The sequence below is a fragment of the Ruditapes philippinarum genome, unplaced genomic scaffold (genome assembly GCF_026571515.1).
Source record: "Ruditapes philippinarum isolate M1 unplaced genomic scaffold, ASM2657151v2 ctg1222_1_1_1_1, whole genome shotgun sequence".
NCBI lineage: Eukaryota > Metazoa > Mollusca > Bivalvia > Venerida > Veneridae > Ruditapes > Ruditapes philippinarum.
Window position 1 is genome coordinate 390,619 of NW_026864020.1, and position 25,190 is coordinate 415,808.

General features: G+C 34.0%; 1 protein-coding gene across 1 annotated transcript in view; it reads left to right on the plus strand.

Annotated features, from left to right (window-relative positions):
• LOC132724134 (protein mono-ADP-ribosyltransferase PARP14-like) overlaps positions 1 to 25,190 on the plus strand; it is a 60,430-nt gene continuing 35,240 nt past the window's right edge. Inside the window, 1 exon segment of the mRNA XM_060708950.1 lies at positions 1 to 212. Coding sequence (XP_060564933.1) covers positions 29 to 212 — 184 coding nt within the window. The 5' untranslated portion in view covers positions 1 to 28.

Genomic DNA, 25,190 nt, shown 5'->3' on the forward strand with positions numbered 1-25,190 from the left:
CCAGTTGACTGGGTAATGTTTCTCTAACATGTCTTCGACACAATCATTGGTGGAACATTGCTTGATTGTCGATGGAGCACCTAAATCATTAAACAAAAGTCAGCTGTTGGGGATAATTCAAAGACATAATTCAACAACAAACATTTTGAAACACCGTTTTCAGGAAAATAAACAATTGAATCAGTGGGTTCTTTGGCTTAACTCGTCAAAAAGTGAGTTATGTAATTTCATTATTTTATTAGAAATTTAATATATTTCCAAAGAGAAAGATATATGTATTTATATAATTTTATTGGGCACAAAGTGATCGGTTTGTATTAAATAATATCACAATATAAAATGATGAGAAGAGACAATTTGAAATAATTGTTTTTGAAAAATTGATTAATTGTAACTCTTAACTTAACGAACAAAGATTTAATTAAAGGGTTGCTGTTTTAATCATCAATAAGGGTTTGTATTTGTTTTTATTTTGTAAATCTGTTATTACACTCATTCTGTTGGACGCTTGTAAAATATAACAACTTAAAAAAAAACTAAAAAAACAACAAAAGAACAAAAAAAAAACAAAAAAAACTGTGGAGGAAGTGTAAATAATTCATCATTTTGGTAAGGATTTAAGTCACACTGACTGTTGTAAAGATCGTTCAGCGATATATTAAGTTAGGGCAAGCTTTTATGTAAACCTTTATATTCAGGTCATATTTATACACTTTAAAAGATAAAAACAATGATGCAGCCATTTTGATTTGAGTTATTGTTGAGCAAATGAAATATTGTGTAACTAATGTTTGTTATAACTGATGGTTTTAATTATTCGAATAAATATGTTTCATTTTTTTAGACCCCGAAACGGGTAGCCGCGTTTATTTTTAACATAAATAAATATATACTACAGTAACTATTAAAAGTTATATACATTTAAAGAAAAATACACATGCTGGACCACAAGTTTTCAATGTTTTCGCATTCACATGGGCACGGTTTTTCGAGATGATCCTTGGCCTCATTCATATGATTTCCAATATCTTGCCATGTCTGTTTTAAACGATAAATTCTGGATATACATGTAAATATGGAATATACGGTGGCCAAAAGATGCCATCGTCGCATTTATTATCACAGCGTATACTCAATGCTCGATAACACTACCGCTTGCAAGAGAGTAAAACGCAAAAATTGCCGATTTCTTACTGAAAATTATTAAATAAGTTCAAGAAAGATCAATCATTGAGGAATCGTTACATTTATAACTTAGTCTAGATGTTTCATATAAGAGATTGTTTCTGGTCTAGGCCCTATGGTAAAACATATAATTTTCCGAAAAGTACGATTTCTCACCCAAATTCCTCAACAAATGTCACAATTGGGAATTCGAACGCCGATTTCAAGCTTTAAGGGCAAGCCCTCTTGATACTTTGAAGACTAATCATGTGTACTTTATACGGAAATTAAACACTATTTGGTTTAGACACAGTGGTTATGGAAAAACGACAAAGAAATTGCCATTGGTGTTGTTTCCTAGCTCTACGGTTGCTTGCTAACTCATTGTATAGCTGCTTGGAAAACACAATTAAAACAGTGTACGGTTGTTTGAGAGCCAACTATATTGTAATTTCTTGATACTTTATTATCCCCCGCCGAAAGTCGGCGGGGGATATAGAAATAGTCTCCGTCCGTCCGTCCAACCTTCCGTCCGTCTTTCCGTCCGAGATTTTTGTCCGGAGTATATCTATAAAAATATTTGAAGCATCAACTTGAAACTTCTTAGGTGGAAAGATCTCATTAAGGAGGAGTGCAGCTCACAAGAATGATAACTCTACCCTGCATAATTTTTGAGTTATTGCCCTTTGTTATTTTTCAAACTTAACTTTTGTTCATAGCATAACTCAAAAAGCCTTTGAGATATCAACATGAAACTTCATAGGTGGATAGATCTCACTCATTAGGTGTACAGTGCACAAAAATGATAACTTTACCCATCATATTTTTCAAGTTATTGCCCTGTTATATTTCATACTTAATTTTTCACCTGAGTGGAGCATAACTCCAAAAGTCTTTGAGGTGTCAACATGAAACTTCATAGGTAGATAGATCTCACTGAGGAGGGGTGCAGAACACAAGAATGATAACTCTTCCCTAATTATTTTTTCAGTTATTGCCTTTTGTTATTTCAGCCATCAGTATTCATCTTGGTTTCAAATCTGTAATCACTCCAGCCATCAGTTTTCATTATCAAAAGACCTCTTAAAATTGAATTATTCTGCTCTACTACATAAACATTCTTTCAATGAGCAAACACATACGGCGGGGGATGGTCATGTGAACATGGCTCTTGTTGTTTTAATTACTGTTAAATTAATTAGCGCTCTAAAACATATACTAGTATATACGGCGTATTTACATGTCAATACTTTGGAAATAGGCAAAGTTATAAAAAACACATAGTATTTTAAAGAATTTTATGTGTCTTAACTCTTTTAATAATTGCATGTACTGCCATTTAGAAGACAAAACATTGAAATGCTGCAGTTGTTTTTTTTATCAACCAGAATTAGCACGTACTGTAGAAGTACGGAGATCATCAGAAATTGTTTGTGAAGACAACATCGAACTGGTAAAAAGTAATTTCAATAACGTCGGAACTTTCATGAAAATTTTGTATGATAGAGGAAGACATTCAGTTCTTATGACATTAAAAACCGAAGAAGGTTTTGTGGTTATATGTAATGATATTGTAAATATGCCCCAATTTTGGAAGTTATTTTAGATGTTGACGATATAAAAAAAAAACAATACACCAACATGGTACATGTAATTGATGTAATGATTTTTATTAGATAAATATTGAATGTCTTATTGGCATAAATTTCAAGTATGAGCTTTTATTGCTCTCAATATTAACATAATGTGCTTTAAAAACATCCTTCACCATAGTGAAGTAGTTAAATGGTTAGAACTGACGATAAAATTTGTAATGTTTTGAACGTTAAGAAGTCTTATTTCAAAACAAGTTCCGTGATCAGAAATGCAAACGATATTTCAAACAACTGGACGTCTATTTTTTTCGGATTATGCAAACAACCGTACAGTGAGTAAACCTCAAAGGTGTAATTTTTCAAAGCGTCAAGAGAGTTTTAACGAATATTAGAAGTAAAACTTCGAAATTGTTGCTTGAAGATGACAAGAAGGACAGTTTTGACAAATCGAGGTGAGAAATTGAATCGATTTAAAAAACTATTCTTGTTGCAACGCGGAACATATCTGGAAATATCTGTTCGATGAAAGTCCCACTCATGAAAATAAATATTTCTTCAATGATCGATCTTAACTGAACTATTTTACCTTTATTTTAGTCTTAATTCGCGTTTGCCGTGTATAACTTGATCGCTAGAAAGCGGAAGTTATAGCGGACAATGTAGTGTACACTGTGCCGGTAAAATGATACGGTCATAATAAGCTCGTTTTGTACTTTTGTTATATATCATAACTATAGGGATTGTTTTTAAATGATGACAAGGTGGCTTCGACAATGCGTTTTGTTTGTTTTATTCATACATGAAGGAAGTATACATAAGATATAATGTTAAAAAATGACACAGGTCAAAACTAAACACATGTTCAAGTTTACATTCCATGATCAAACCACGTAAAATCCTTTTTTGTTTCAAAAATAATGCAAAAAGTAGTTTCAATGGCAAGTTTAAACAAGAAGTAATATTATATGCTTACACATAAAAGTGTTCCATTTAACATTTTTCCCCCAAAATTTAGACCGGTGTCGCGTTATAATCACACGGTTTATACATGTTTTTTAAAACTTGCCTGTAACTTTGTTTGAAAACAAAGCGCTTTAAAAATTGGTATAAATCTTCAGCAGAGAACAATTATTTCGGTGCATGTATTTGAATATTCTGACAGTATTTATTTTTTTAAGAATACATGCTTGCAATTGAGCTAAATCGGCAAATTTTGCATCTTTCGTAGGGCATTTTGATAAAAACTTGCAAGGTTCTAAAAGTATTAAATTCATGAAAATAAATGCTTTTAAAACTTTTCAGGGTGTTTAACTTTCTTTCTTGTCCATTGTTTTATTTCTAAATGAACTAGAACTTATCTTAAGCTGTAGTTGAAAATGGCCAATTTCTCCGAAAACTAAGTCAAATTACCCGAAAATTTTGCCCGAAGGGGTACTAAAAAATTAAAACTTGTCATTCATTACCATACACATTTATTCTTAAGAATAAAAGGCTAATAACTTGTCCTATATTTTAATATTTACAATGCAATCATTGTTTTTAATCAACAAACGCCATAAATTTAAATAACACGATTTAAAAAGGCTTGTATCCTTCGGCCGTTTTTCAAAATGGCGGACAAATCCTGTTAAATGTGATCTATGTACTTTCTTTTAACTGATTAAGTACAGTAATATTTTAAATGAACAAAAAAGTTTTACTCTTTCCTTAGTTACTGTAGCACAAAAGCGCTGAAAATTGTTTGTTTGAACTGCTTTCAGCGTTATTCATTCTCGCCGATGAATTGCTGTCGATGTTATCATTAAAAAGAGGCGAACAGCTGATGACGTTACTAAAATTTTGATGACACTCAAACTTAAATACTTTTATAACTTTAACAGAAAAGCTTTTTTGAAGGTATGGTTTGGAATATTTAATGACGAAATGTTGACGTTTACGAATCGTATGAAAAAAAGATTTATTATTATGAGAAAATATAAGTTTTTGTGACTTTAAACTAAAAATACCGCATCCCATCGGATAGTGTGGTTATTTTCAGTCAAAATTCACGTGAAGTAAAGCTTGCACAGGGCCAGAAATTTGTTAGCATGCTCCTTTGAATGTTTACTATGAATCCATAACATTGATTTACTCGAACACAGTTGGGATATGTTAAAAATAGATGAATACTTACCGTACGTCAATTGTATTCCCCGCGCCGATATGTATATACTGGTACAGCTGTCGATTCTGCAACAGCTGTCTATCCATTTAATTGTACGGTGTGGTGGTATAAATACGGGGTTCCCCGGCGATTCCCGATGCCAAGCCAATAGAACACGGTTCTTAACTTCCCTCCTGGTGAGTGCCTGTGAGCCCCGGTTGTATTAAACATTTTAATACAACTGTGGTGATCTCCCGGTTCACCACGGTTTGTCCCGGTACTTCACTAAATCGCTACAGCCCAATGCCGTTTAACCACGGTTGGTCCAGGTGGACTCAATCGTGGCGAACCAGGACGCCAAACATTGGGCTTTAGAAACGTCATGTTTATGTTACCAAATAAAATATTTTGAATCTTGAATCTATGAATAGTTATGTTGAAATATCTGAATTAAAAGTTTTGTTTGTTTTTTTTATAAAAAAACTGCAGGCTCAGTTTGATAAGGCCAAATAAAAGGTAGTGGTGATAATGATGGGTCAAAAATTAATCAAATGTCTAAATGATATAATTTTCAAGGGATTCTTCTGATATGATTTACTTTTAATAATGGGTCAGTATCAATGAATGTTTCTTTGATTTATATGCCCATGCATTATAATAGATTAATGACATGCCAGGTAGTACAGCCCACATATACATTTATAATATTCTAGGGAACCCATGTTTGATTCCGGTCAAACGGAACATTTGTCTTACCATGATTGTGATATTTGGTGCAACATGTGATATATAGCTTATAAGAAGTATATTCTGTTATTCATGAAATGAATTGTGGAAAAAATTCAATATGGTAGGAATGTCACAGTATATTAATCTGTTCAATAATAAGGGTAGAAGATATGTAATAAAGAAACCTTATATCTCAGTTGGAAGAGCTGTGGAATTGTATTCAATGCATGACAGGTTTGAGCTCCATTCAGGCTGCACTTTTTCACCCGGTTACTTTAAGGGTCCGATATGAAGCTATGGTGGTCAATTCACTTTGTCACTTAAATGTTCCAATGGAAAATGACAAGTTTCAATATAGTGGGGGTTATTTCATTGTATAGATGGGAGAAAATGTTCAAGCTGTAGACCTGCAGTATGGTATTCCAAGGGTTTTTTGTTTTTGGTAGTGCTGAGGTATGGTACATGTATTCTGAGGGTCTCTGGATTGAGTCTTAGTCAGACTGCATTTTCTCACCCTAGTTGTGATATTAATAAATATTTCATGCATATATTAATGATTTATGTTTTTAGTCAATATTGTTAAATATTTAATTATTGTCTATGTGACTTTATTTTTGTAACAGTACAACTTCTTCATTTGACTTTTTTTGTATAAGGGGGATAAGCCCTTAATTAACTCCTCAACAGTGAGTTTTATTTTGCATGGTGATGATAGCTTGAAAGGATTTTATTTAAGATTATTAATATGCAACATAGATTGTAAGACAGACATTTCCCCTATTGGATTGTAAAAATATTTATGGATTGTTAAAAACTATATGGAGTCCTCCTCGGTGACATTAAACAGTCCCAACTGGTCATACATGTTGGAACTTGCAGACCATGAGATAGGGTAGTCTGTACCAAGACAGAGGAGGACCGGAGGTCAAGACAGGGAGAACCGTGAAGGAACTGTGATGTTCAGATCCCCCTCAGTAAGGAAATGCACTCAAGGTCCTGGTTTTCAATTACTTAATTTGTTTATTTGGAGTAGAGGTGCCAGAAGATTAATGGCACAGTGTATGGTATCACAAAAAGCACAGACTGTAATAAAAGTCTGTGCAAAAAGATACTTTAAACTGAATTCATAGATTACATAAAAGAAATTTATTAATTTCTTTATAGTAAACATAAAAATGAAGATATTGGGTATTTAACTTTGATATATAGCATAATATGTGCTTAATACTTTATGGTGCACTCTTTCGGTAAATCAACATGCTTTAAAAGTAATTCAGTAATCTTTGGATTCCCACAGTCCTTCCCACCTAGCTCCAATAAGGTCCACGAGGTTGACCATACCATGTATCTTACCTCATATTGTTTGTTTACAGCTTGGAATGAAAAGTAAAAGTTTATTTTAAATGTTAAAAGCTTTTATTAAATTTCATAAGGCTTGAGTGGACACATTAACAATGAAATTGTCATCTTATTGTTTTGAAAATGTGTTTGACTGCTGGTCTGATGAATATAGATGCTGCGGTGGCATATAGCGATTCACCTGTGTGTGAGTGCGTGCGAGTATGCGTGCGTGTATGTGTGTGTATGTGTGTATGTTTTATAGATTAAATAGTGAATAGATATTTTGCATAAGGCATTATCTGGCAGACCTTCACCAAGAGTGTTCATATTTTACCCCCTGGGGCCATAATTGACACCGCCCTGGGAGTCAGAGGTTTTCCTTATATGTATATAGTATAAACTTGAAATTTTCTCCTCTGAATTGACAAATGCTAGATGTTAGATATTTGCCATGAGACATCGTGTAGCGAAACTCTTAGTGAAAACACAATTACTATAACACATTAAGAAAAGTAGAAGTAAAACTTTTTTAACATAATTATAATTATTCATAACGAAGGTTGTCATAATTATTTAAAAATCGCTGCAATACATGCTTTTTAAAACACTCCGTTGTGTTAGAAAATGAATTACTTCCCACAAAATTTATACCATTAGATGCGGAATCAATTTTGAAATAAAATGGTGTAGGATTAAAATATTTTGGAGTAAAATTTAAGACCTACGTGTGATTCTAACGGCACTACCCCTAAACGTGTGATTATTACGCCGCCGCGAAATAATTACACGCGTGGTAATATTACAACGCGTGTGATAATTACGCGACACCGAATTGCCGAGGCAATTTGAATATTTCATTCATGAGGGTTTCTGATTTATTTCGATCGGAAACGTTTTCAAAAAGATATTTCCGAAGTATATTGGTAAAGTATGCTAAGAAATAAACAGCACGAGAAACTATAACAAAATTAAAACGAGAAAAACAGAATCCCTAAAGAAAGCTCAACACGGCAAAATCGTAAAATGTTGCAGGCTCGGTTTGATTGAGCCTGTTCATGGGCGGTACTGGAAAGTGCAAGTTACCGTCCACGCCCCCTAGCACCGGCTTAAGCAGAATTCAACATTTAAACACAAAAATGGTCGAATTTTGAATTTAGAAACATCTGCAGATGTGTTCATACGGCTGTTATCATGGAACCTTCAATTTGACACAGTAGTGTCATTCCACGAAAAGCGGCGTAAAGTCCCCAAGTAAAAGAATGCGTGTGCCCTAAACGAGAATACAATGGGCGGAACTACATCAAATGGAATTATGAAAAGGGATCTGAGGTTATGAAGCCTGCATATCACAGACAAGACGTCAAAAAACAAATTTAAAAAGCAGGCAACATATCCTAATGTTGATTATACAGTATTCAAGTAGGAAAACTGGAACCACCAAAGTTGAAAAAGGCCAAAAACAAGAAACTTAAAATACCATCTAAAATGTATACACAACAATAATGTCGTGCTGAACGACCTTCAAGGATCGAAAATATAACATCACTGATTAAATGTACGGGGAGACTTTTTACAGCCGCCACACGACACAAATAACACGGACGTGACAATGAAATAGAGAAAACAGAATCCCTAAAGAAAGCTCAACTCGGCAAAATTGTAAAATGTTGCAGGCTCGGTTTGATTGAGCATGTTCGTGGGCGGTACTGTAAAGTGCAAGATACCGTCCACTTCCCCTAGCACCGGCTTAAGCAGAATTCAAAATTTAAACACAAAAATGGTCGAATTTTGAATTTAGAAACATCTGCAGATGTGTTCATACGGCGGTTACATGGAACCTTCAATGTGACACAGTAGTGTCATTCCACGAAAAGCGGCGTAAAGTCCCCAAGTAAAAGAATGCGTGTGCCCTTAACGAGAATACAATTGGCGGAACTACATCAAATGGAATTTTGAAAAGGGATCTGAGATTGTGAAACCTGCATATCACAGACAAGACGTCAAAAGACAAATTTAAAAAGCAGGCAACATATCCAAAGGGTGATTATACAGTATTCAAGTAGGAATACTGTAACCACCAAAGTTGAGAAAGACTAAAAATACGATCTAAAATGTATACACAACAATATTGTCGTGCTGAACGACCTTCAAGGATCGAAAATATAACATCATTGATTAAATGTACGGGGAGACTTTTTACAGCCGCCACACGACACAAATAACACGGATGGGACAATGAAATAGAGAAAAACAGAATCCCTAAAGAAAGCTCAACACGGCAAAATTGTAAAATGTCGCAGGCTCGGTTTGATTGAACCTGTTCATGGGCGGTACTGGAAGGTGCAAGATACCGTCCACGCCCCCTAGCACCGGCTTAAGCAGAATTCAACATTTAAACACAAAAATGGTCGAATTTTGAATTTAGAAACATCCGCAGATGTGTTCATACGGCGGTTATCATGGCTTCAATGTGACAGTAGTGTCATTCCACAAAAAGCGGCGTATGGTCCCCAAGTAAAAGAATGCGTGTGCCCTTAACGAGAAAACAATGAGCGGAACTAAATCAAATGGAATTTTGAAAGGGGATCTGAGGTTATGACAGACAAGACATCAAAAGACAAATGTAAAAAGCAGGCAACATATCCTTAGGGTGATTATACAGTATTCAAGTAGGCCAAATACAAGAAACTAAAAATACCATCTAAAATGTATATACAACAATAACGTTGTAAAGTAAGGGTCGATTAAAAAAAGATTACACTGTATACATTCAGCGTGTCTTTTTTTATTCCCCGAATCGTGGAAATAATCCTTTTGATTTCGTAGTTTCGGTTTGAGTTCAGTATTAAAGTATTTGTAAATGCTATCGTACATTTCCTATATCAAATTACATAAAATGTTTCACAGAATTGATATATTGTCTGATTATAGTAGTTTCAATTTGTTTTCTACGTAAACATGTTTTAAGAATTTATTTTCTCTTCTATTGTAAATTTCGTATTTCAAATTACAGAATTGAAGTGTAGTGTAAATATAGTAGTTTCAATTTGTATTCCACGCACGTTTGTTTTTGACCGCAGTCAGGTTAGTTTTTCTGATTAAGGTTATTTAAAAAAAACGAAAGGTCATGAAAAATAATAGTTTAACTAATGTTCAATAAAAATGTGTCAGTCATTTGAAAACGTTAAAGGGGTCGAAATCTCAGGTAAAATACTAATGTTTCAGTCGTTATTTACAGCTAAACAGCTTACCTTATTAAGACCTTAAACTTTTGACCTTCCATTTTTTTTATTTCAATTTACCCTTTTAAGGTGTCGGTCTGGTGAATTTTCGTATTCTTTGTTCTATAGTAAATCAGTCACATTTGAGGCTTAACTCTCAATTCCACTGTTTATGATGAATTATATACTGCCTTCAACTTTAAACATCAACACTATGTAAGTCAAATAAGGCCCAAAATATAATATGTTTGCCATCTACTTTTTCATAAATCTTCATTCTGTTCTAACACTGTTTTAATTCACCACTTTAGAAACTCCTGACTGCTGGTGGGTAGTTCATCTTTAATCTGCCCGGAGAATACACAAAAATCAACTTTTAAACTCATCCTATAACACACAAAAACTACACACATGCAATAGATACACTTTAATTAAGACCAATCAAACTAGAGAGAACTTAAATTGGGCCACTACAAAAATTGAAAGAACTACTTTCTAGTTTCGAGTTGGATCTAATTCTGAACCGAGGTGAGACCTTTAATCTCAATGCATGTATATATATTTGTAAAGCAAATACGTTTAACTTAATAGTCAACATATTTTGCTTCAAGTTTGCGACACATGAGTAGATTTTTGTTAAATAAGCTATAAGCTTGTGTTTACTTATAGGGCGTTTGATAACTTGATATTCAATTCACTCCACTTTATCTTTGAACAAAAAACAATTATCAGAAACATATTGTCCTGTTCTTCATTTGTAAGAAAACATAAATGATTTTGTTTTATTACGAGTAATTAGGTTAATGTAGAGGTAACCCATGTTGCTGATAAAAGAGAAAATAAGATATCCCAAAAGAATGTCCAAAACGGCAAAATTGAAAATGTTGTAGGCTCTGTTTGATTGAGCCTGTTCATGGACGATACTGTCAAGTGCAAACTACCGTCCACGCCCCCCATCCCACCGACTTTACCAGGATTCAACATTTTAACATGAAAAGGGTGTTATTTTGAATTACGAAACATCCGCAGATGTATTAATACGTTGGTTATCATGGAACCTTCAATGTGACACACAAGTGCCATTCCATGTAAAGCGGCGTATGGTCCCCAAGTTATAGAAAGTTTGTGCCCTAAACGAGAAAACAATTAGCGGAACTTAACAAAATGGAATTTTGAAAGATCAGAAGCTAACATATTACATATAAGACGTCAAAAGACAAAGTAAAAAAGCAGGCAACATATTCTAAGGATTTTTAAAAATTATTCAAGTAGGTATTTTGAAAACCACAAAACTAGAAAAGGCCAAATAGTAAGAACTCATAAAAAATCCCAAACACAACAATAATGTCGTGCTGAACGATCATTAAGGATCGGGGATATAACATCCCTGACTGAATGTACGGGGCGACTTTTAACGGCCTCCACACGGCGCAAACAACTTTGATGTGGCAATTAAAAAGAGAAAATAAGAATCCCTAATGAATGTCCAAAACGGCAAAATTGAATGTGTGAAACCGAAAGTAAGGTGTTGTTATGAATTTAAAATGCAGTTTTGATTATTTATTTACAATTGTCCGAAGATGATATAAAATGATTTCATGAAAAATTTATGATGTGTACATAATCAAATTATTAGTTCATTTTGGCCCACAGAACATGCCGTGGCCGTGGTTGAGGCAAAACCTTGATTTTGTGTAGCTTATTGTGATGTTTTAGTAATTGAAAAATTGCAAATTTCTTTGAAAGACATTCTGAAAAAATATTTTAGTGTTCCGTGGTATACTTCTCTTTCACTCGGCATACCACCTTTTATTAGTGAAATAAGCACTTGCTAGAATGTTGCATGTCGCCTGCTTGTTTTCAGCAGAAAATGACCTGTGCACTTGCAGAGGTGCCGTTTTAGTAGATTTCGCAAAGAGGGTACTGTTATGGATATGCACCGTGAAACCTTTACACGTGTAGTTACTGAATTAAATGACGCTTCGCAATTGTACACGATACATGTGACTATTGTTGTTCAATATTAGGTCGTTTGAAAGTAAGTCTAAGCAGCCAACAGGTTTGTCATAAAAATCTTCTTAAAATCAATTTTACATTGCGGAAAGATAGACTAAAGGTATGCTGTAGGTAATAAAAGTTGTGCACTTTACGAGATATGATCAAAAAGTTCTCGGCCCGATATACTTCTAGCCATTACACTGACATTTACACACGATACTGCGATATCGATATCTTATTGAAGAGCTACTCGCGGTTTTACAAAGATTAAGTAACATAAAACCCACTTTGATCAGTAGAGTATGGTGGCACAAAGGTGACATGTGTGTGCTTTTATTTATCTCGTGGCCACGAGATACTATGTCGTGGCCACGAGTTTCTAAGTCGTGGCCACGAGATAACTAAGTCGTGGCCACGAGATAATTAACCAATCAGAATACACTATATATATTATTAATTTTTTAAACTTTACAACTTACTTTTACATGCAACATTAATCTTTGAAGATACTGAAGATTTTCACGTTGAACTTGTTTTTAGGATCATATTAGAAAGTCACCTTCCAAGGCCCATCAGACATTAATTTTGACTATAGCCTTTTGTTGGGACAATTTTGTGATCAAATTGGTCAGTCTGTACGTACTACGGCCTGTTAACCTTGTTTATACGATAACATGAGAAGGAATAAGTCCTGATTTGTTTTTTTTTGAAAGGACATTGCCCATGGACAGTAGATAGCATATTAGGTAAAATCCTTGTCTGATGAATAATTTAGAAGGGATAAGCCATCGTTTATTAAAACCAGAGAGATCATTGCACCTGATCAGTAGATGACATCTAATAATTTCGAGGTCATTGGGTGAAAAGTCTGGGTCACAGTGACGCTAAATGTAAAATTATTGACCAGTCAATAAGTTGTATAAATGGCACTTTTACAGGCTGGTGAAGTAGGGGCATCCTTGTACTATAGCACATGTCTAGTTCATTCATATAAATGGTGTAATATGATTGGTTATTTATCTCGTGGCCACGACATAGTAACTCGTGGCCACGACATAGTATCTCGTTGCCACGACATAGTATCTCGTGGCCACGACTTAGTAACTCGTGGCCACGACATAGTATCTCTTGGCCACGACTTAGCTATCTCGCGGCCACGACTTAGTAGTAACTCGTGGCCACGACATAGTATCTCGTGGCCACGAGATAAATAAAAACACACACATGTCATATTTGAGCCACCGTAGTAGAGGGGTGTGTCATTCAGACCAGATGGAGAAAGTTAAATCAGAAACGGTACGTACTATGCAGACGAATTGAGACGTCTGCGTCAAGAAAATGCGCGTCATAGGATAAGCAAATGGACTCAAGGCGTTCTGCTCCTGCACGACAATGCGCCAGCTCACACATCCAAAGTTACAATGGCTGCTGCAACTGACTGCGGATTTGCAATTCTTCCCCATCCCCCATATTCTCCGGACTAGGCACCCTGTTTCCGAAACTGAAAACCAAGTTTTGTGGTAGACGTTTTGGAAGCAATTAAGGTGTCATGGAGGCGGTCAATGAGTTCTTTGATAACCAAAATAGAGAGTTATATTTTGAAGGGTTAAATATGTGGGATATATAATATATTGGGCAAAGTGCATTGATGTAGAGGACGATCATATTGAAAAGTAAGACCATTAGTTGGGTTGTCTGACTACCGGAAGTACATCGGGCCAAGAAATTTTTGATCAATCCTCGTATCCGAACTTATTATGCAAATGAAATTTGAAATCAAATTACATGTACTTAGATTTTGACCCAGTGACTTACATGTTAATAGGAAATTGAAATTCGGACTGTAAATTTTTACTTATTTTCAAATGCTACTCAACATTTCCTTTTAACCCTAAATACACGTATAAAGTAAACGTTTTCTCATGTCATACCAGTAAATATTTTACGTCTCTGGAACGAACATCCTCTTTTCTGTACGGATCAGGGGAAGTAACAGTTGCTGAAACACTACACTTCTCGCAGCGGTTACTTCCCCTGATCAGTACAGACAAGTTGATAAATGTACTGTAATTCGAGATTGAAATATAGCACGGCTGTTATAAATCATTAAGTTAAAAGTTCATTCTAGAACGAGTAAATTGGTTTTAATTAGTGTGATATCTTTTAAACATTAATAACAGTGGAATGTAATTACTTTTATACTAGCAGTCGACTCCCTTTTATAGTGGAAAAAATAAATATGCATAATATTGCATGCCATGTTATATTTAAGTTCACTATATAAGTACCAATATTAGTTAATACCGATAGATCGGCAAATGATTATTAGCTCCATATTCACTTTAATACGATGAAAACATATTCATCACTTAAAAATCTGGTAGAAATACTGGAAAAAATTCTGTTTCATGTGCATGAGCGAAAATAGGCATGGTTGGCAATATCATTTTGATCACTTATTAATGTTAATGAATTACCTATCTATATTTGATCACTTTTCAATGGGGATCATTTTTCACGAGTGGTGGTCCTGGGCAAGCGATCAATTTTCAATGTTTAATTTGTTTTGATCTTGTTTTTTTACGATTTGCGTACGATAATTTATAACACAAAACAGGGATGTTATCAATTGTTTATGCTTGTACGCGATGAACATTTTTCCGTGTTGGGCTTTCTTTAGGGATACTGTATGCATCTAATCTATGTAACATTTGTGAAAGAAATAAAATAAACAGAGATTTTAAAAATTGTTCATATACTTAAACAATTTAAAATATCCATGCACACATTATAGTTTTAACGCTTTTGAAAAAAATGTCACCCAAAGATAAAATTTCACCACAGGCTTGTTTATTTAAATAGTACAAAAAATTACAAAGTTTACGATCTTGTTTGAAAAATATTGACAAATGTAGTATAACTTTTGTATCAGTTTTATACAACAATAAAGAATATGTTTTCATTATCTGAAGACAAGTTTTGCTAGTTTCATATTTTTCTTAGTACAAAAGTACTAAGAAAGAACCACAGTTTTTTAATGACTGCAAATAAAACCAATGACAAATATCTATGAAATTTTTTTTTTTAGTTTATTGAGACAGGTATTTGTTATATTACATCAAATAAGAAGAGAGTGAGGTGAAAAACCTGTAAGATTTTGTCATATAAAATAGAGGCATCAAAATGGTATTCAATTAAAATTATCTTGATACAAATCGAAACATTTGTGAAAAAATATAAAGAAGTTTACCACTTCAATGTGAAATGACTATAATAAATTGTCTAAACAAATAAAGTTGCACAAATAAATGCTGACTCTTATTACTGCTAAGCTATACACGACCTTCAAATAGCTAAATACTAGCAGCTTCACCACGAAAGTATATCAACGTATACTAACTTATTGACAACGTATATAACAATATTGCAAATCTAAATATTATAATAGTAAAGTTTTCACTATTTCCGAACCTTCACCGCTAGATGAACAAAATATGCCAAAATGAAATAACAAATCATTATTTAAATACACAATTAAATTACACAACTACATGTTGTCACTTACTGAAGCAAAGTCATACATGTCTTGTGAATAGCCCAATTCTGACTACACCACGACACTAACTAAATATATCAATGTGAAATTCAAGTTAAAAAGAAAATGCAAAATAGTGTCCAACTCAATGCAGACACTTATTGTAGCAAAGTTATACATGCCTTATAAATAGTTAAGTACTGTCTACACATCCTATACTCTGTCCCACCAAATTTGAATATTCCATTTGTTATCAAATATAATAGTAAAATCATTTAAATTTGTCATGTTAACCCTGACGTCAATATGGCATGTTTTTCTTTTTATTCCATAAAGTCAGTAATATGGTCAAAATGTTAGAATTATATTTTTTTCCCGTGACGTCCATTTCAAAATGGCGGCGCCCATACAGACGTCATCTAGGGTTTGTCTCACCATTAGCGTGAAATGTACTCTTTAATGATAAAAATTTGATTATTCTTATTTATTTTTTGACCAATAGCCAAATGATATCATTAAAAACAAAATTGAGAACAAAGTTGGTGTCAAAAAGGCAATTTCACTAGCAAACCATTATTTAAAATAATCAAAACCATTTGAAGTGAAAATATCAGTAACCGTTTTATAAATTAACACTAACACATAAAGATTTATATAATAACCATGATATACTGTCGTATTTTATACTCTTTTTAAGAGAAAAAGAGCAATGAAGTGATTTGATTAGATAGCTTTTCAATCAAGCGCGTATCTTGAATACCGCAACGCATCGTAGGGGAACGGGAAAACTAGCTAGAAGACTACAAAATGGTTCTTCGCTAATTAATGATTAAGTTACATAATTCTGTAGTTGTCTGAATTCTGTCCATAAGTATGTAACACGTCTATTAAAAAAAATTAAATTGACCAGGTTCGATTGGATACAAAAATATGTTACCCTTCTTATTTCTGGTGCGATGTTCGTGCGCTAAAACTCCGCAGGTTTCAAGTTTCACAACAGAAACCAGACATTAGAAATCGCCAACAAATACTACATTATCATGCAAATCTAGAAATATATAGACATTTATATACATGTATGTTAAACATTGGTTTGCTTGTAACCACAGTGTCTACTTTTGTCTAACTTCCTCGCTAATGAGAGAACACAGACTCGCGTTTGAATTATATGTAAATTATAAGAATATGATATCATGCTTTCTAGTTTGAGCAACCAAACGGATGTCTAGACACTTTAAGCTCGTAAATACAGATTTAACTTAACGTCTCACAATTCAACAAAATGTCCAGAAATACCAGCAGTGATTTGATATTCTTACGCTCATCTTCAAATGAAGAGTGCTTCGGCAATGGCTACGGAAAATAAACAACAGTGACTTGCCGAAGAGAAATTAAACTTTGCTTTTACCAGAAAAGTAGACACTTTAGAGAACACGAGGGCCATGATGGCCCTAGATCGCTCACCTGACCCATCAAACTCATCTAAACAATTACCTAGACAAGCATTCTGACCAAGTCTCATGACAGGTGAGTCAAAAATGTGACCACTACAGTGTTAACAAGGATTATCCATATTTGAGCAGTGTGACCTAGTTTTTTACCCAGGTGACCAATATTCAAACTTGACCTAGAAATCATCAAAACAAACTTTCAGACCAATTTCCAGGATACTTGGATCAAAACAGTAGCCACTAGAGTGTTAACAAGATTTTTCTATTTTTAGCTCCTGTGACCTAGTTTTTCATCCGAGATGACCCATGTTCGATTTAATCCCAGCAATGACCTAGACAAGTTTCCTGACCAAGTTTGATGACAATTGAGTCAAAATTGTGACCACTAGAGTGTTAACAAGGTTTTTCTATTTTTAGCTCCTGTGACCTAGTTTTTCATCCGAGTTGACCCATGTTCGAACTCATCCGAGCAAGTACCTAGACAAGCATCCTGATCAAGTTTGATATCACTTGTGTCAAAAACGTGACCGCTAGAGTGTTAACAAGATTTTTCTATTTTAAGCTCCTGTAACCTAGTTTTTTATCCGAGATGACCCATGCTCGAACTCATCCAAGCTATTACCTAGACAAACATCATGACCAAGTTTGATGATGATTGAGGCAAAAATGTGACCGCTAGAGTGTTAACAAGGTTTTTCTATTTTTAGCTCCGGTGACCTACTTTTTCATCCGAGATGACCCATGTTCGAACTCATCCGAGCTATCACCTAGGCAAGCATCCTGACCAAGTTTGATGATGATTAAGACAAAAAAATGACCGCTAGAGTGTTAACATGTTTTTTCTATTTTTAGCTCTTGTGACCTATTTTTTCATCCGAGATGACCCATGTTCAAATTCATCCGAGCTATCAACTAGATAAGCATCCTGACCAAGTTTGATGATGATTGAGGCAAAAATGCGACTGCTAGAGTGTTAACAACTAAATGTGAACGGACGACGGACAATCATCGATCCTAAAAGCTCACCCTGAACATGCTCTGGTGAGCTAAAAATCCTGAAAAATCTCGAGGGTGACTTTGTTTTAGTTTACAAAAAAAGTTTTATTTTTTATTCAACGTCGTTTTGTTAATTCATACCAGGCAAAAGTTTGTTTCCATTTTAATGAGACAGACTATAGAAATATTACTTAAAATACTAACATAACAGCTTTTACGATATTCTGTAAGTTGCTTATTGTATTTGCCATTAAAACATAAAACTAAACAAAAACAAACATCAACAAAATTCTTCAATTTCAATAAAACTTCTTTGAAAATCCTACTGACGCTGCATCTATCGTCTTCAACAAGTCAATATATGGAAGCATTAAAACAGCAAAATTACATGAAAATAGCAGACTCGTTTTGATTGAGTCTGTACGTGAGAGATAATGAAAAAGTGCAACATCCCTCACGCCCCCTAGCACCGTCAAATTGATTTATTCAGTAAATAAAGGCCAACAGTCCAATATAAAGATCATACAAACTGAATGTTTAACATTAAGGTTGTGTCGTAAGTCATGGCAAATTCTTATAATATTTAATAATACAGCCAATAGACTCAAAATGAATCACAGCTAACATATTCCATATATTCTCACCATTTTATAATTTTTTCAAACAATTTTACATCGCACGTCTTGATACTACCAATCAACATCTCAATACCACGTGTTTTCATTTCTGGTTTCGTCTTGTTTTCCCTTTGTTTTTTTTTCTATGATGAACACACTATTATACGAGAATCTTAGAAGATGCAGGCTTTGGTTTTTTCATATACTTCTTTCTCTCATGTTGGTACCGCCTCCATGGTCGAGGGGTTAGAGTCGTTGACTTCTAATCCAGTTACCTCTCTGACGTGGTTTCGATCCCCGGGAGATGCTTTGGTAGTTTAGCGCGGAGGAAGGCAGTCTAGTGCTGGTGTAACTCTTCAGGAACGATGGTTAGGAAACTACCCGCCTATATGACTGAAATACTGTTGGAAAAACAAACAAACTCTCATGTTGGTTGCTGTTAATTTTATATGTCTGTTGTTAGAAATAACATGAACCAAATGAGGCGCTCAGCCCCACCTACAGAGAAAGTGTTTCGGATTCGCTTTATATTGAGATTTCTTCTTTAACAATCGCTTTTGTTAACATTCACATACCTCATCTATATTCCACTATGCATAAAATTGTGCGTCTCTGAGCATGGTTTTCTTTTATGATGTATATCTGTTCTCGTGGCCAACATTCATCTAGTAACAACATTCCAAATGAATCTTTTCGTCCATAATTTTCTGTGCCATCATAATATTGTTTTGCTTTCTTTTGTCCATTACAAAGCATATCTAAAAAGTTTGACATCATCTACTCCTAACTTGAGAATTTCAACATGCTCTCATTTTCAGAAACATGGCTAGGCCAACATAGACCACTTCTGACATGTTCCTTCATTCCATTGCAAATCCCGAAATGAAATATTGTGACGATAACCACGGCGTTGTTTAAGAAATAATATATCCCAAAAAGTGATTTAATCGCTCAATAACATCACTGTTTGGAGTTCGGATGCGAGGAATTATATCACGAGGGCGTAGCCCGAGTGATATAATGATGCGCATCCGAACGACAAACAGTGATGTTAACAAGCGATAAAATCACCGATTTGGATTCTAACACGACATCAACAAATAAATGCTGTCGTACCTGATATTTAACAAAATAGCGCCTGATTTGTTTCCGTACATATTTTAAGCCCGTCGCATTCTTTTAGTGGTTACGTCACATGCATAATGATTACGTCATATATCTAAATATAGAACGTCAACTGTGACTATTGCACACACACTTTCGGGTGTTCTATATTCAATAGTGAAAAAAGCGGGTCGTGTTAGAATATACTTTATGTTAAGGATTATATCCACTACAAAAGAAGTCATGATCTAGAAGTCAATGGAAATTGTTTTTGTTTTCCCAAAAAGGGAAACGTTTAATTATAGACCCCCTTCATAGACAAGTCAAATCTTGCTTTGTTTTCGATACTGAATAAATAAATGTTAGTTATGGGTGACTTTAATTGAATCGCAGACCATTTCCCTGAGAAATAAAAAGCATTTTTTCAACTGTTCTTGCATAGGTTTATTGCCCCACCTTTTACTTCCTGAGTGTCTTAAAAAATTGTCTTATCGCCTTTTTTTCCATATTAGTGGTTTGAGCCCTTTTTCTCCAGGATATCAGGTTATGCCCAATGTATTTTTACTTGTTGAAAGAGAAAAAGGACATTGCTTTATTGAAAATGTTTGGACTTGTAGGGGAATTTAAAATTTATTAAGCTTTGGTCCAAAATTTTTGGACCCCCTTTAAAAAACATGAAAAAGTTAGAAAAATATCTCAAACCAAAAAAAGATATTTCAAGGCAAAGTATTCCGACCATGAAAGTCTTGATCAGAGAAATTGAACCGCCTTGGTTTAGAAATAACTTAAGGGTACTAATTAGAAAACGAAACGACTTTATCGTAAAGCCAGCCAAACTAATTCACCTTATTACTGGGCACGTTTTCGAACATTAAGATACCGAATCATATGAAAAAATGTTGCAATGCAAAGGAAAGAAACAACATATCAACAATCTAGTAAAAAATTACAACAGTGAAATCAGAACACAACGTGTTGATGGTCTTGTCTTTAATCGTTTATTAAATCCTCTTATTCTAACTTTATTACCGCTAACAATAACACCGTCACAACTGAAAATATGAAAAAGCTAATTTCTGAATTATTAATGCCTTTGTTGCACAGACACGCATTGTTGAAAGTCAAGCTCCAAGTCTTCCTGATTTGCCCAATGTATCTGGATATCAACTGGATGACCTCACTATAGCACAAGGTGAGATGCAGTTGGAAATTGAATATATTCCATAGGGAAAGGCCGCTGATACCGATAATATCAAAAATCATATTCTCTGTGAACTTTAACATGAACTCAATGGTCCTCTTAGTTCTCTTTTTAACTTTTATATTCTGGTTTCTCAAGATCCGGACGAATGGAAAGAAGCAACTGTTTCTCTTCTTTTAAAATCGAGTGATCCTTCTTTGGTTAATAACTATAACCAATATCTCTCATTTGTACTGCCAACAAAGAATTGTATTTAAATACACATTTAATTTTCTGCGTGATGATAATATTCTCACATCTACCTCTTCAATCTGTTTTTTTCCAGGAGACTCCTCAACCAATTCACATATCTATACAATCTGTTTGCACAGGCCATCGATACTGGTAAAGAAACCAGGACTGTGTTTTTTGACATCAGCAAAGCGTTTGATTGGTTCTGGCATAAAGGACTTATTTTTAAAGTAAATTGTTTCGGTACATCTGGTCGTCTTTCCACTTTGTTTCCTTTTAACCTTAAGGAAATAATAACAAAGAGTGTTTTAACCTGTCTGTAGATCTTCTTTAACTTTATTACCGCTAAAGTGCCACAAGGGTCAATTCTGGAACCCTTGCTATTTCTGGTTAATATGAACGATATTTCAATCGGCATCAATGCAAATATAAGATTTTTCGCCGACGATACTTACCTTTTCATTTTTGTTGAAAACCCCGTCACTGCTCAAACTATCCCTAACTATCCGTTATAAACAATTTGAGATTTCAACTGGACAGGAAATCATTAAAAGTCATGTACTAATCTTTCATAAGACCGATTTAAGATTATGGAGATGTACTTTTTGATAATTGTTTACAACTTAATAAGCTCGAACAAATTCAACATGAAGCCGCTAGAATAATTACTAGAACAACTAAACTCGTGTCTATTGACAAACCTATGAATAAGAAATGACTTTGAATTTTAAGAAACAAGACCATGATGACCCTTATATCGCTCACCTGATATTAATACTCTCCGTGAAAAGGAACAAGTAATTGTTGTAAACTATAAACAAAAGCAGATATAAAATCTCAGTCTTAAACTCATAACGTCTGGTTATGAAATGAAATAGTGCAAATGAAAAAACATGAATGGTTGCCATTGCATGGGAAAACAACAGTTACATGAAAAGTCACTGGTTGTTATACAAAATAATTGGTTTCCTTGAAAATTAGTGCTACTATGAAATTTAATGGTAGATTTGCTTGTTGGAAAGTAAATGTTTGCTATGGTAGTCACTGGTGGTTTCTATGAAAATTTACATTTTGCAAGTCAATGGCTGCTAAAGTTATGGAAACTAAGCTTTAGCTCTTGTAGATAAAGAGATTTTTTTCAAAGTTTTTACTATAAACATATACGGAAAATATATGTTCCCCGGGGCGGGGCCAATTTTGACCTTAGAGTTTATTTGATTTATTTTGTAGAGGTCCACCAGAAAATGTTTCATACGAAATATCTAAGATAAAGCCTCTATAGTATGATAGCAGAAAAATTTTTGTTTGTTTTAATAGTATACACAGAAGGAACATCAATGATCCCTCGGGGCGAGGCCCTATGGCTGAAATTTGAACATTATTTGAGGTCTACCACACAATGTTTCATATCATATATCTTACTAAGCTTAAGACTTTATAGTATAATAAAATAAGTTTTTTTTGTTTTTTACTAAATACTTATAAGGAAAATCAATTTCCCCCCTTGGCTATAATTTTAACAAACATAGTAGAGGTCTACCAAACAATGTTTCATGTAAAAAATAAGCTTTAGCTTTTGTAGGTTTAGAGATAAAGTTGTTACTATGTATATATAAAAATCTTATCATCTGGACATTAAAGTTTAAAGAAAGAAGATGTCTTATATAATAAATGTATTTTCCTTTAAAAGTCTATGTAAACTAAGCGACATTGGGGTGGAGCTAATCTTTATCCCAGGGCTATAATTTGGAAAAAATTGGCAGAGGTCCACTAGACAATGTTTCATACCAGATATCTAAGCTTAAGCCTCTTTGAGTTTGTATAAATAGAATTTATTTTATTTTTACTATATACATATAAGGAAATTCAATGACCCCTTGGGCGGGGCCAATGTTGACCCTAAAGCTTTGATTTTTTAAAAATTTGAACAAGCTAGGTAGAAACCCATTAGAAGATGTTTCATGCATAATATCTAAGCTCTAACACTCTGGCTTTTTAAGACGATTTTGTTTTTTTTTTCAGAAAAAGGTAATGCTTTCTGGATACTTTTGAAAAGCGTTAAATACATCCCGAACACAGCTGATGTAAGGCTTGATTTTCTCTACATATTTTTATTCAGGCAGCTTTCAAGGAAGTGAAATATATTATTTTGCACAGCTCCTGACGGTCCGAGGAGCGCACCTTGTTCAGCTAAAAACTAGATAAGACTTTGGACTTCAGTCCTGCTTACGTTTAACGATGCCTTTGCAACTAAATGCTTGTCCGACAAACGATTAGAGAACGCTTTAGTCTCAACTTTTAGATTTTATGTGAAAGTTAGCCGTGGCAATAACTATTGATTTTATTGTCAGTAAATTAAAGGTCAGTGCCTGTCCTATCAATAACCAGAGAACATTTTACCTATAATTCTAAGTTTTAGTGTTGGGGTTGCCCGTGAAGAGAACATGGTCCCTAGGGTAAGATTATCCAACGTCAAAGTCACGCCGACGTTAAGATATCGTGTCTCTAATAAAACTAATAAAATATGTTAAATTTAGCACTTAAGTATTAAGTGTAAATGAACGTTTTACATGTACTCGTCGTCCCTGGTGCATCAAAGATCACGATGACTATTATATCAGACCTTTAAAAAAAATAAGTCCACGAAATCGGTGTAACATGACTTACGGGTTTTCATTAGATGGTCATAAATGTTTTACAGGCATTTATAGTTACTTGAGTTTATGTTATACCATACGGAAATCGAAATTTTTAAGGAGACAAAAGTCAGACCAGTGAAAAAGTATTTAGATATTTAACAATGTACCAATTTTAGCAAAGGACGGTAATATTTAATTGCTTGAAAGACCAATTTTTTGTTGACCTGGTTAAAGCAACCTTCTTTGTTCTCTACAATCTTATTAAATGTCTTCTCCAAGTTGATAAAAGTGAATATATTACATTCTTTTTATTAGCAACATTGCTGACTTGTTTCACAAATTCATCTTTAATGACCTAAAACTGATAAGGAAGAGATTAGGCAGCTTGGTTGTATGCCACTGTATTTGACCCATATGTTTTAGTTTTAACTGAACCGAGCCAGAGTGTTTTCAATAGCTATTATAACGACATCATATTTCTTAAGCTTTCAGGATTCCATTTCTATCGCAAACATTCCTTACTTTCATCCTTTCAACAAACCTGCCTCAGGTCTGAACCGCTTTATAACGATTGTCTAATGTAGTCTGTGCACGGCAAAGTGATCAGCAGAGCGTTTATGAATCGGTTCCAAATATTCGTCATTTTTAAACTTTATATTGGCTAGCATATACATTTAGCGCTACCTTTTTGAGTTAACAAGCATTGAGCATGCATTTAAACCATTATAAAATCATTACAAAATTAATTTTGCACTTTTTAAACAAATGAATGTTTACTCGTTTCTGTAAAATAATGTGCCTTAAAATTGAATGTCAATGTGTAGATTTTATCAATGATTGTATATTTCTATTAATTTAAATCAATACGGTCAAGTATTATTTAGATCATCCTTTTATCAATCTATTCATGTCAGAAGTTATAGTATCGGTTTATTTAACGCATTAATTGCGAATTAATAAACGCATTATTATGTCTTTATCTATTTATGTATAGGCCTAAGAGTTCAGACATGACATTAGAACATAAAACATATTTTTAAACATGAACCGATAAACGAATTTTTTATTATATCTTTTTTTTTTGTTATTTATATTACTAAGGTTGACACTATACTGACACGGTTTATGTCATATGGCTAATTACATAAGCTGACACCTGAGTAAAGTACCAATAATATCTTAGCTAATTGGAGAGCCTCGTCTGATAAATATATAGAGTGTATGA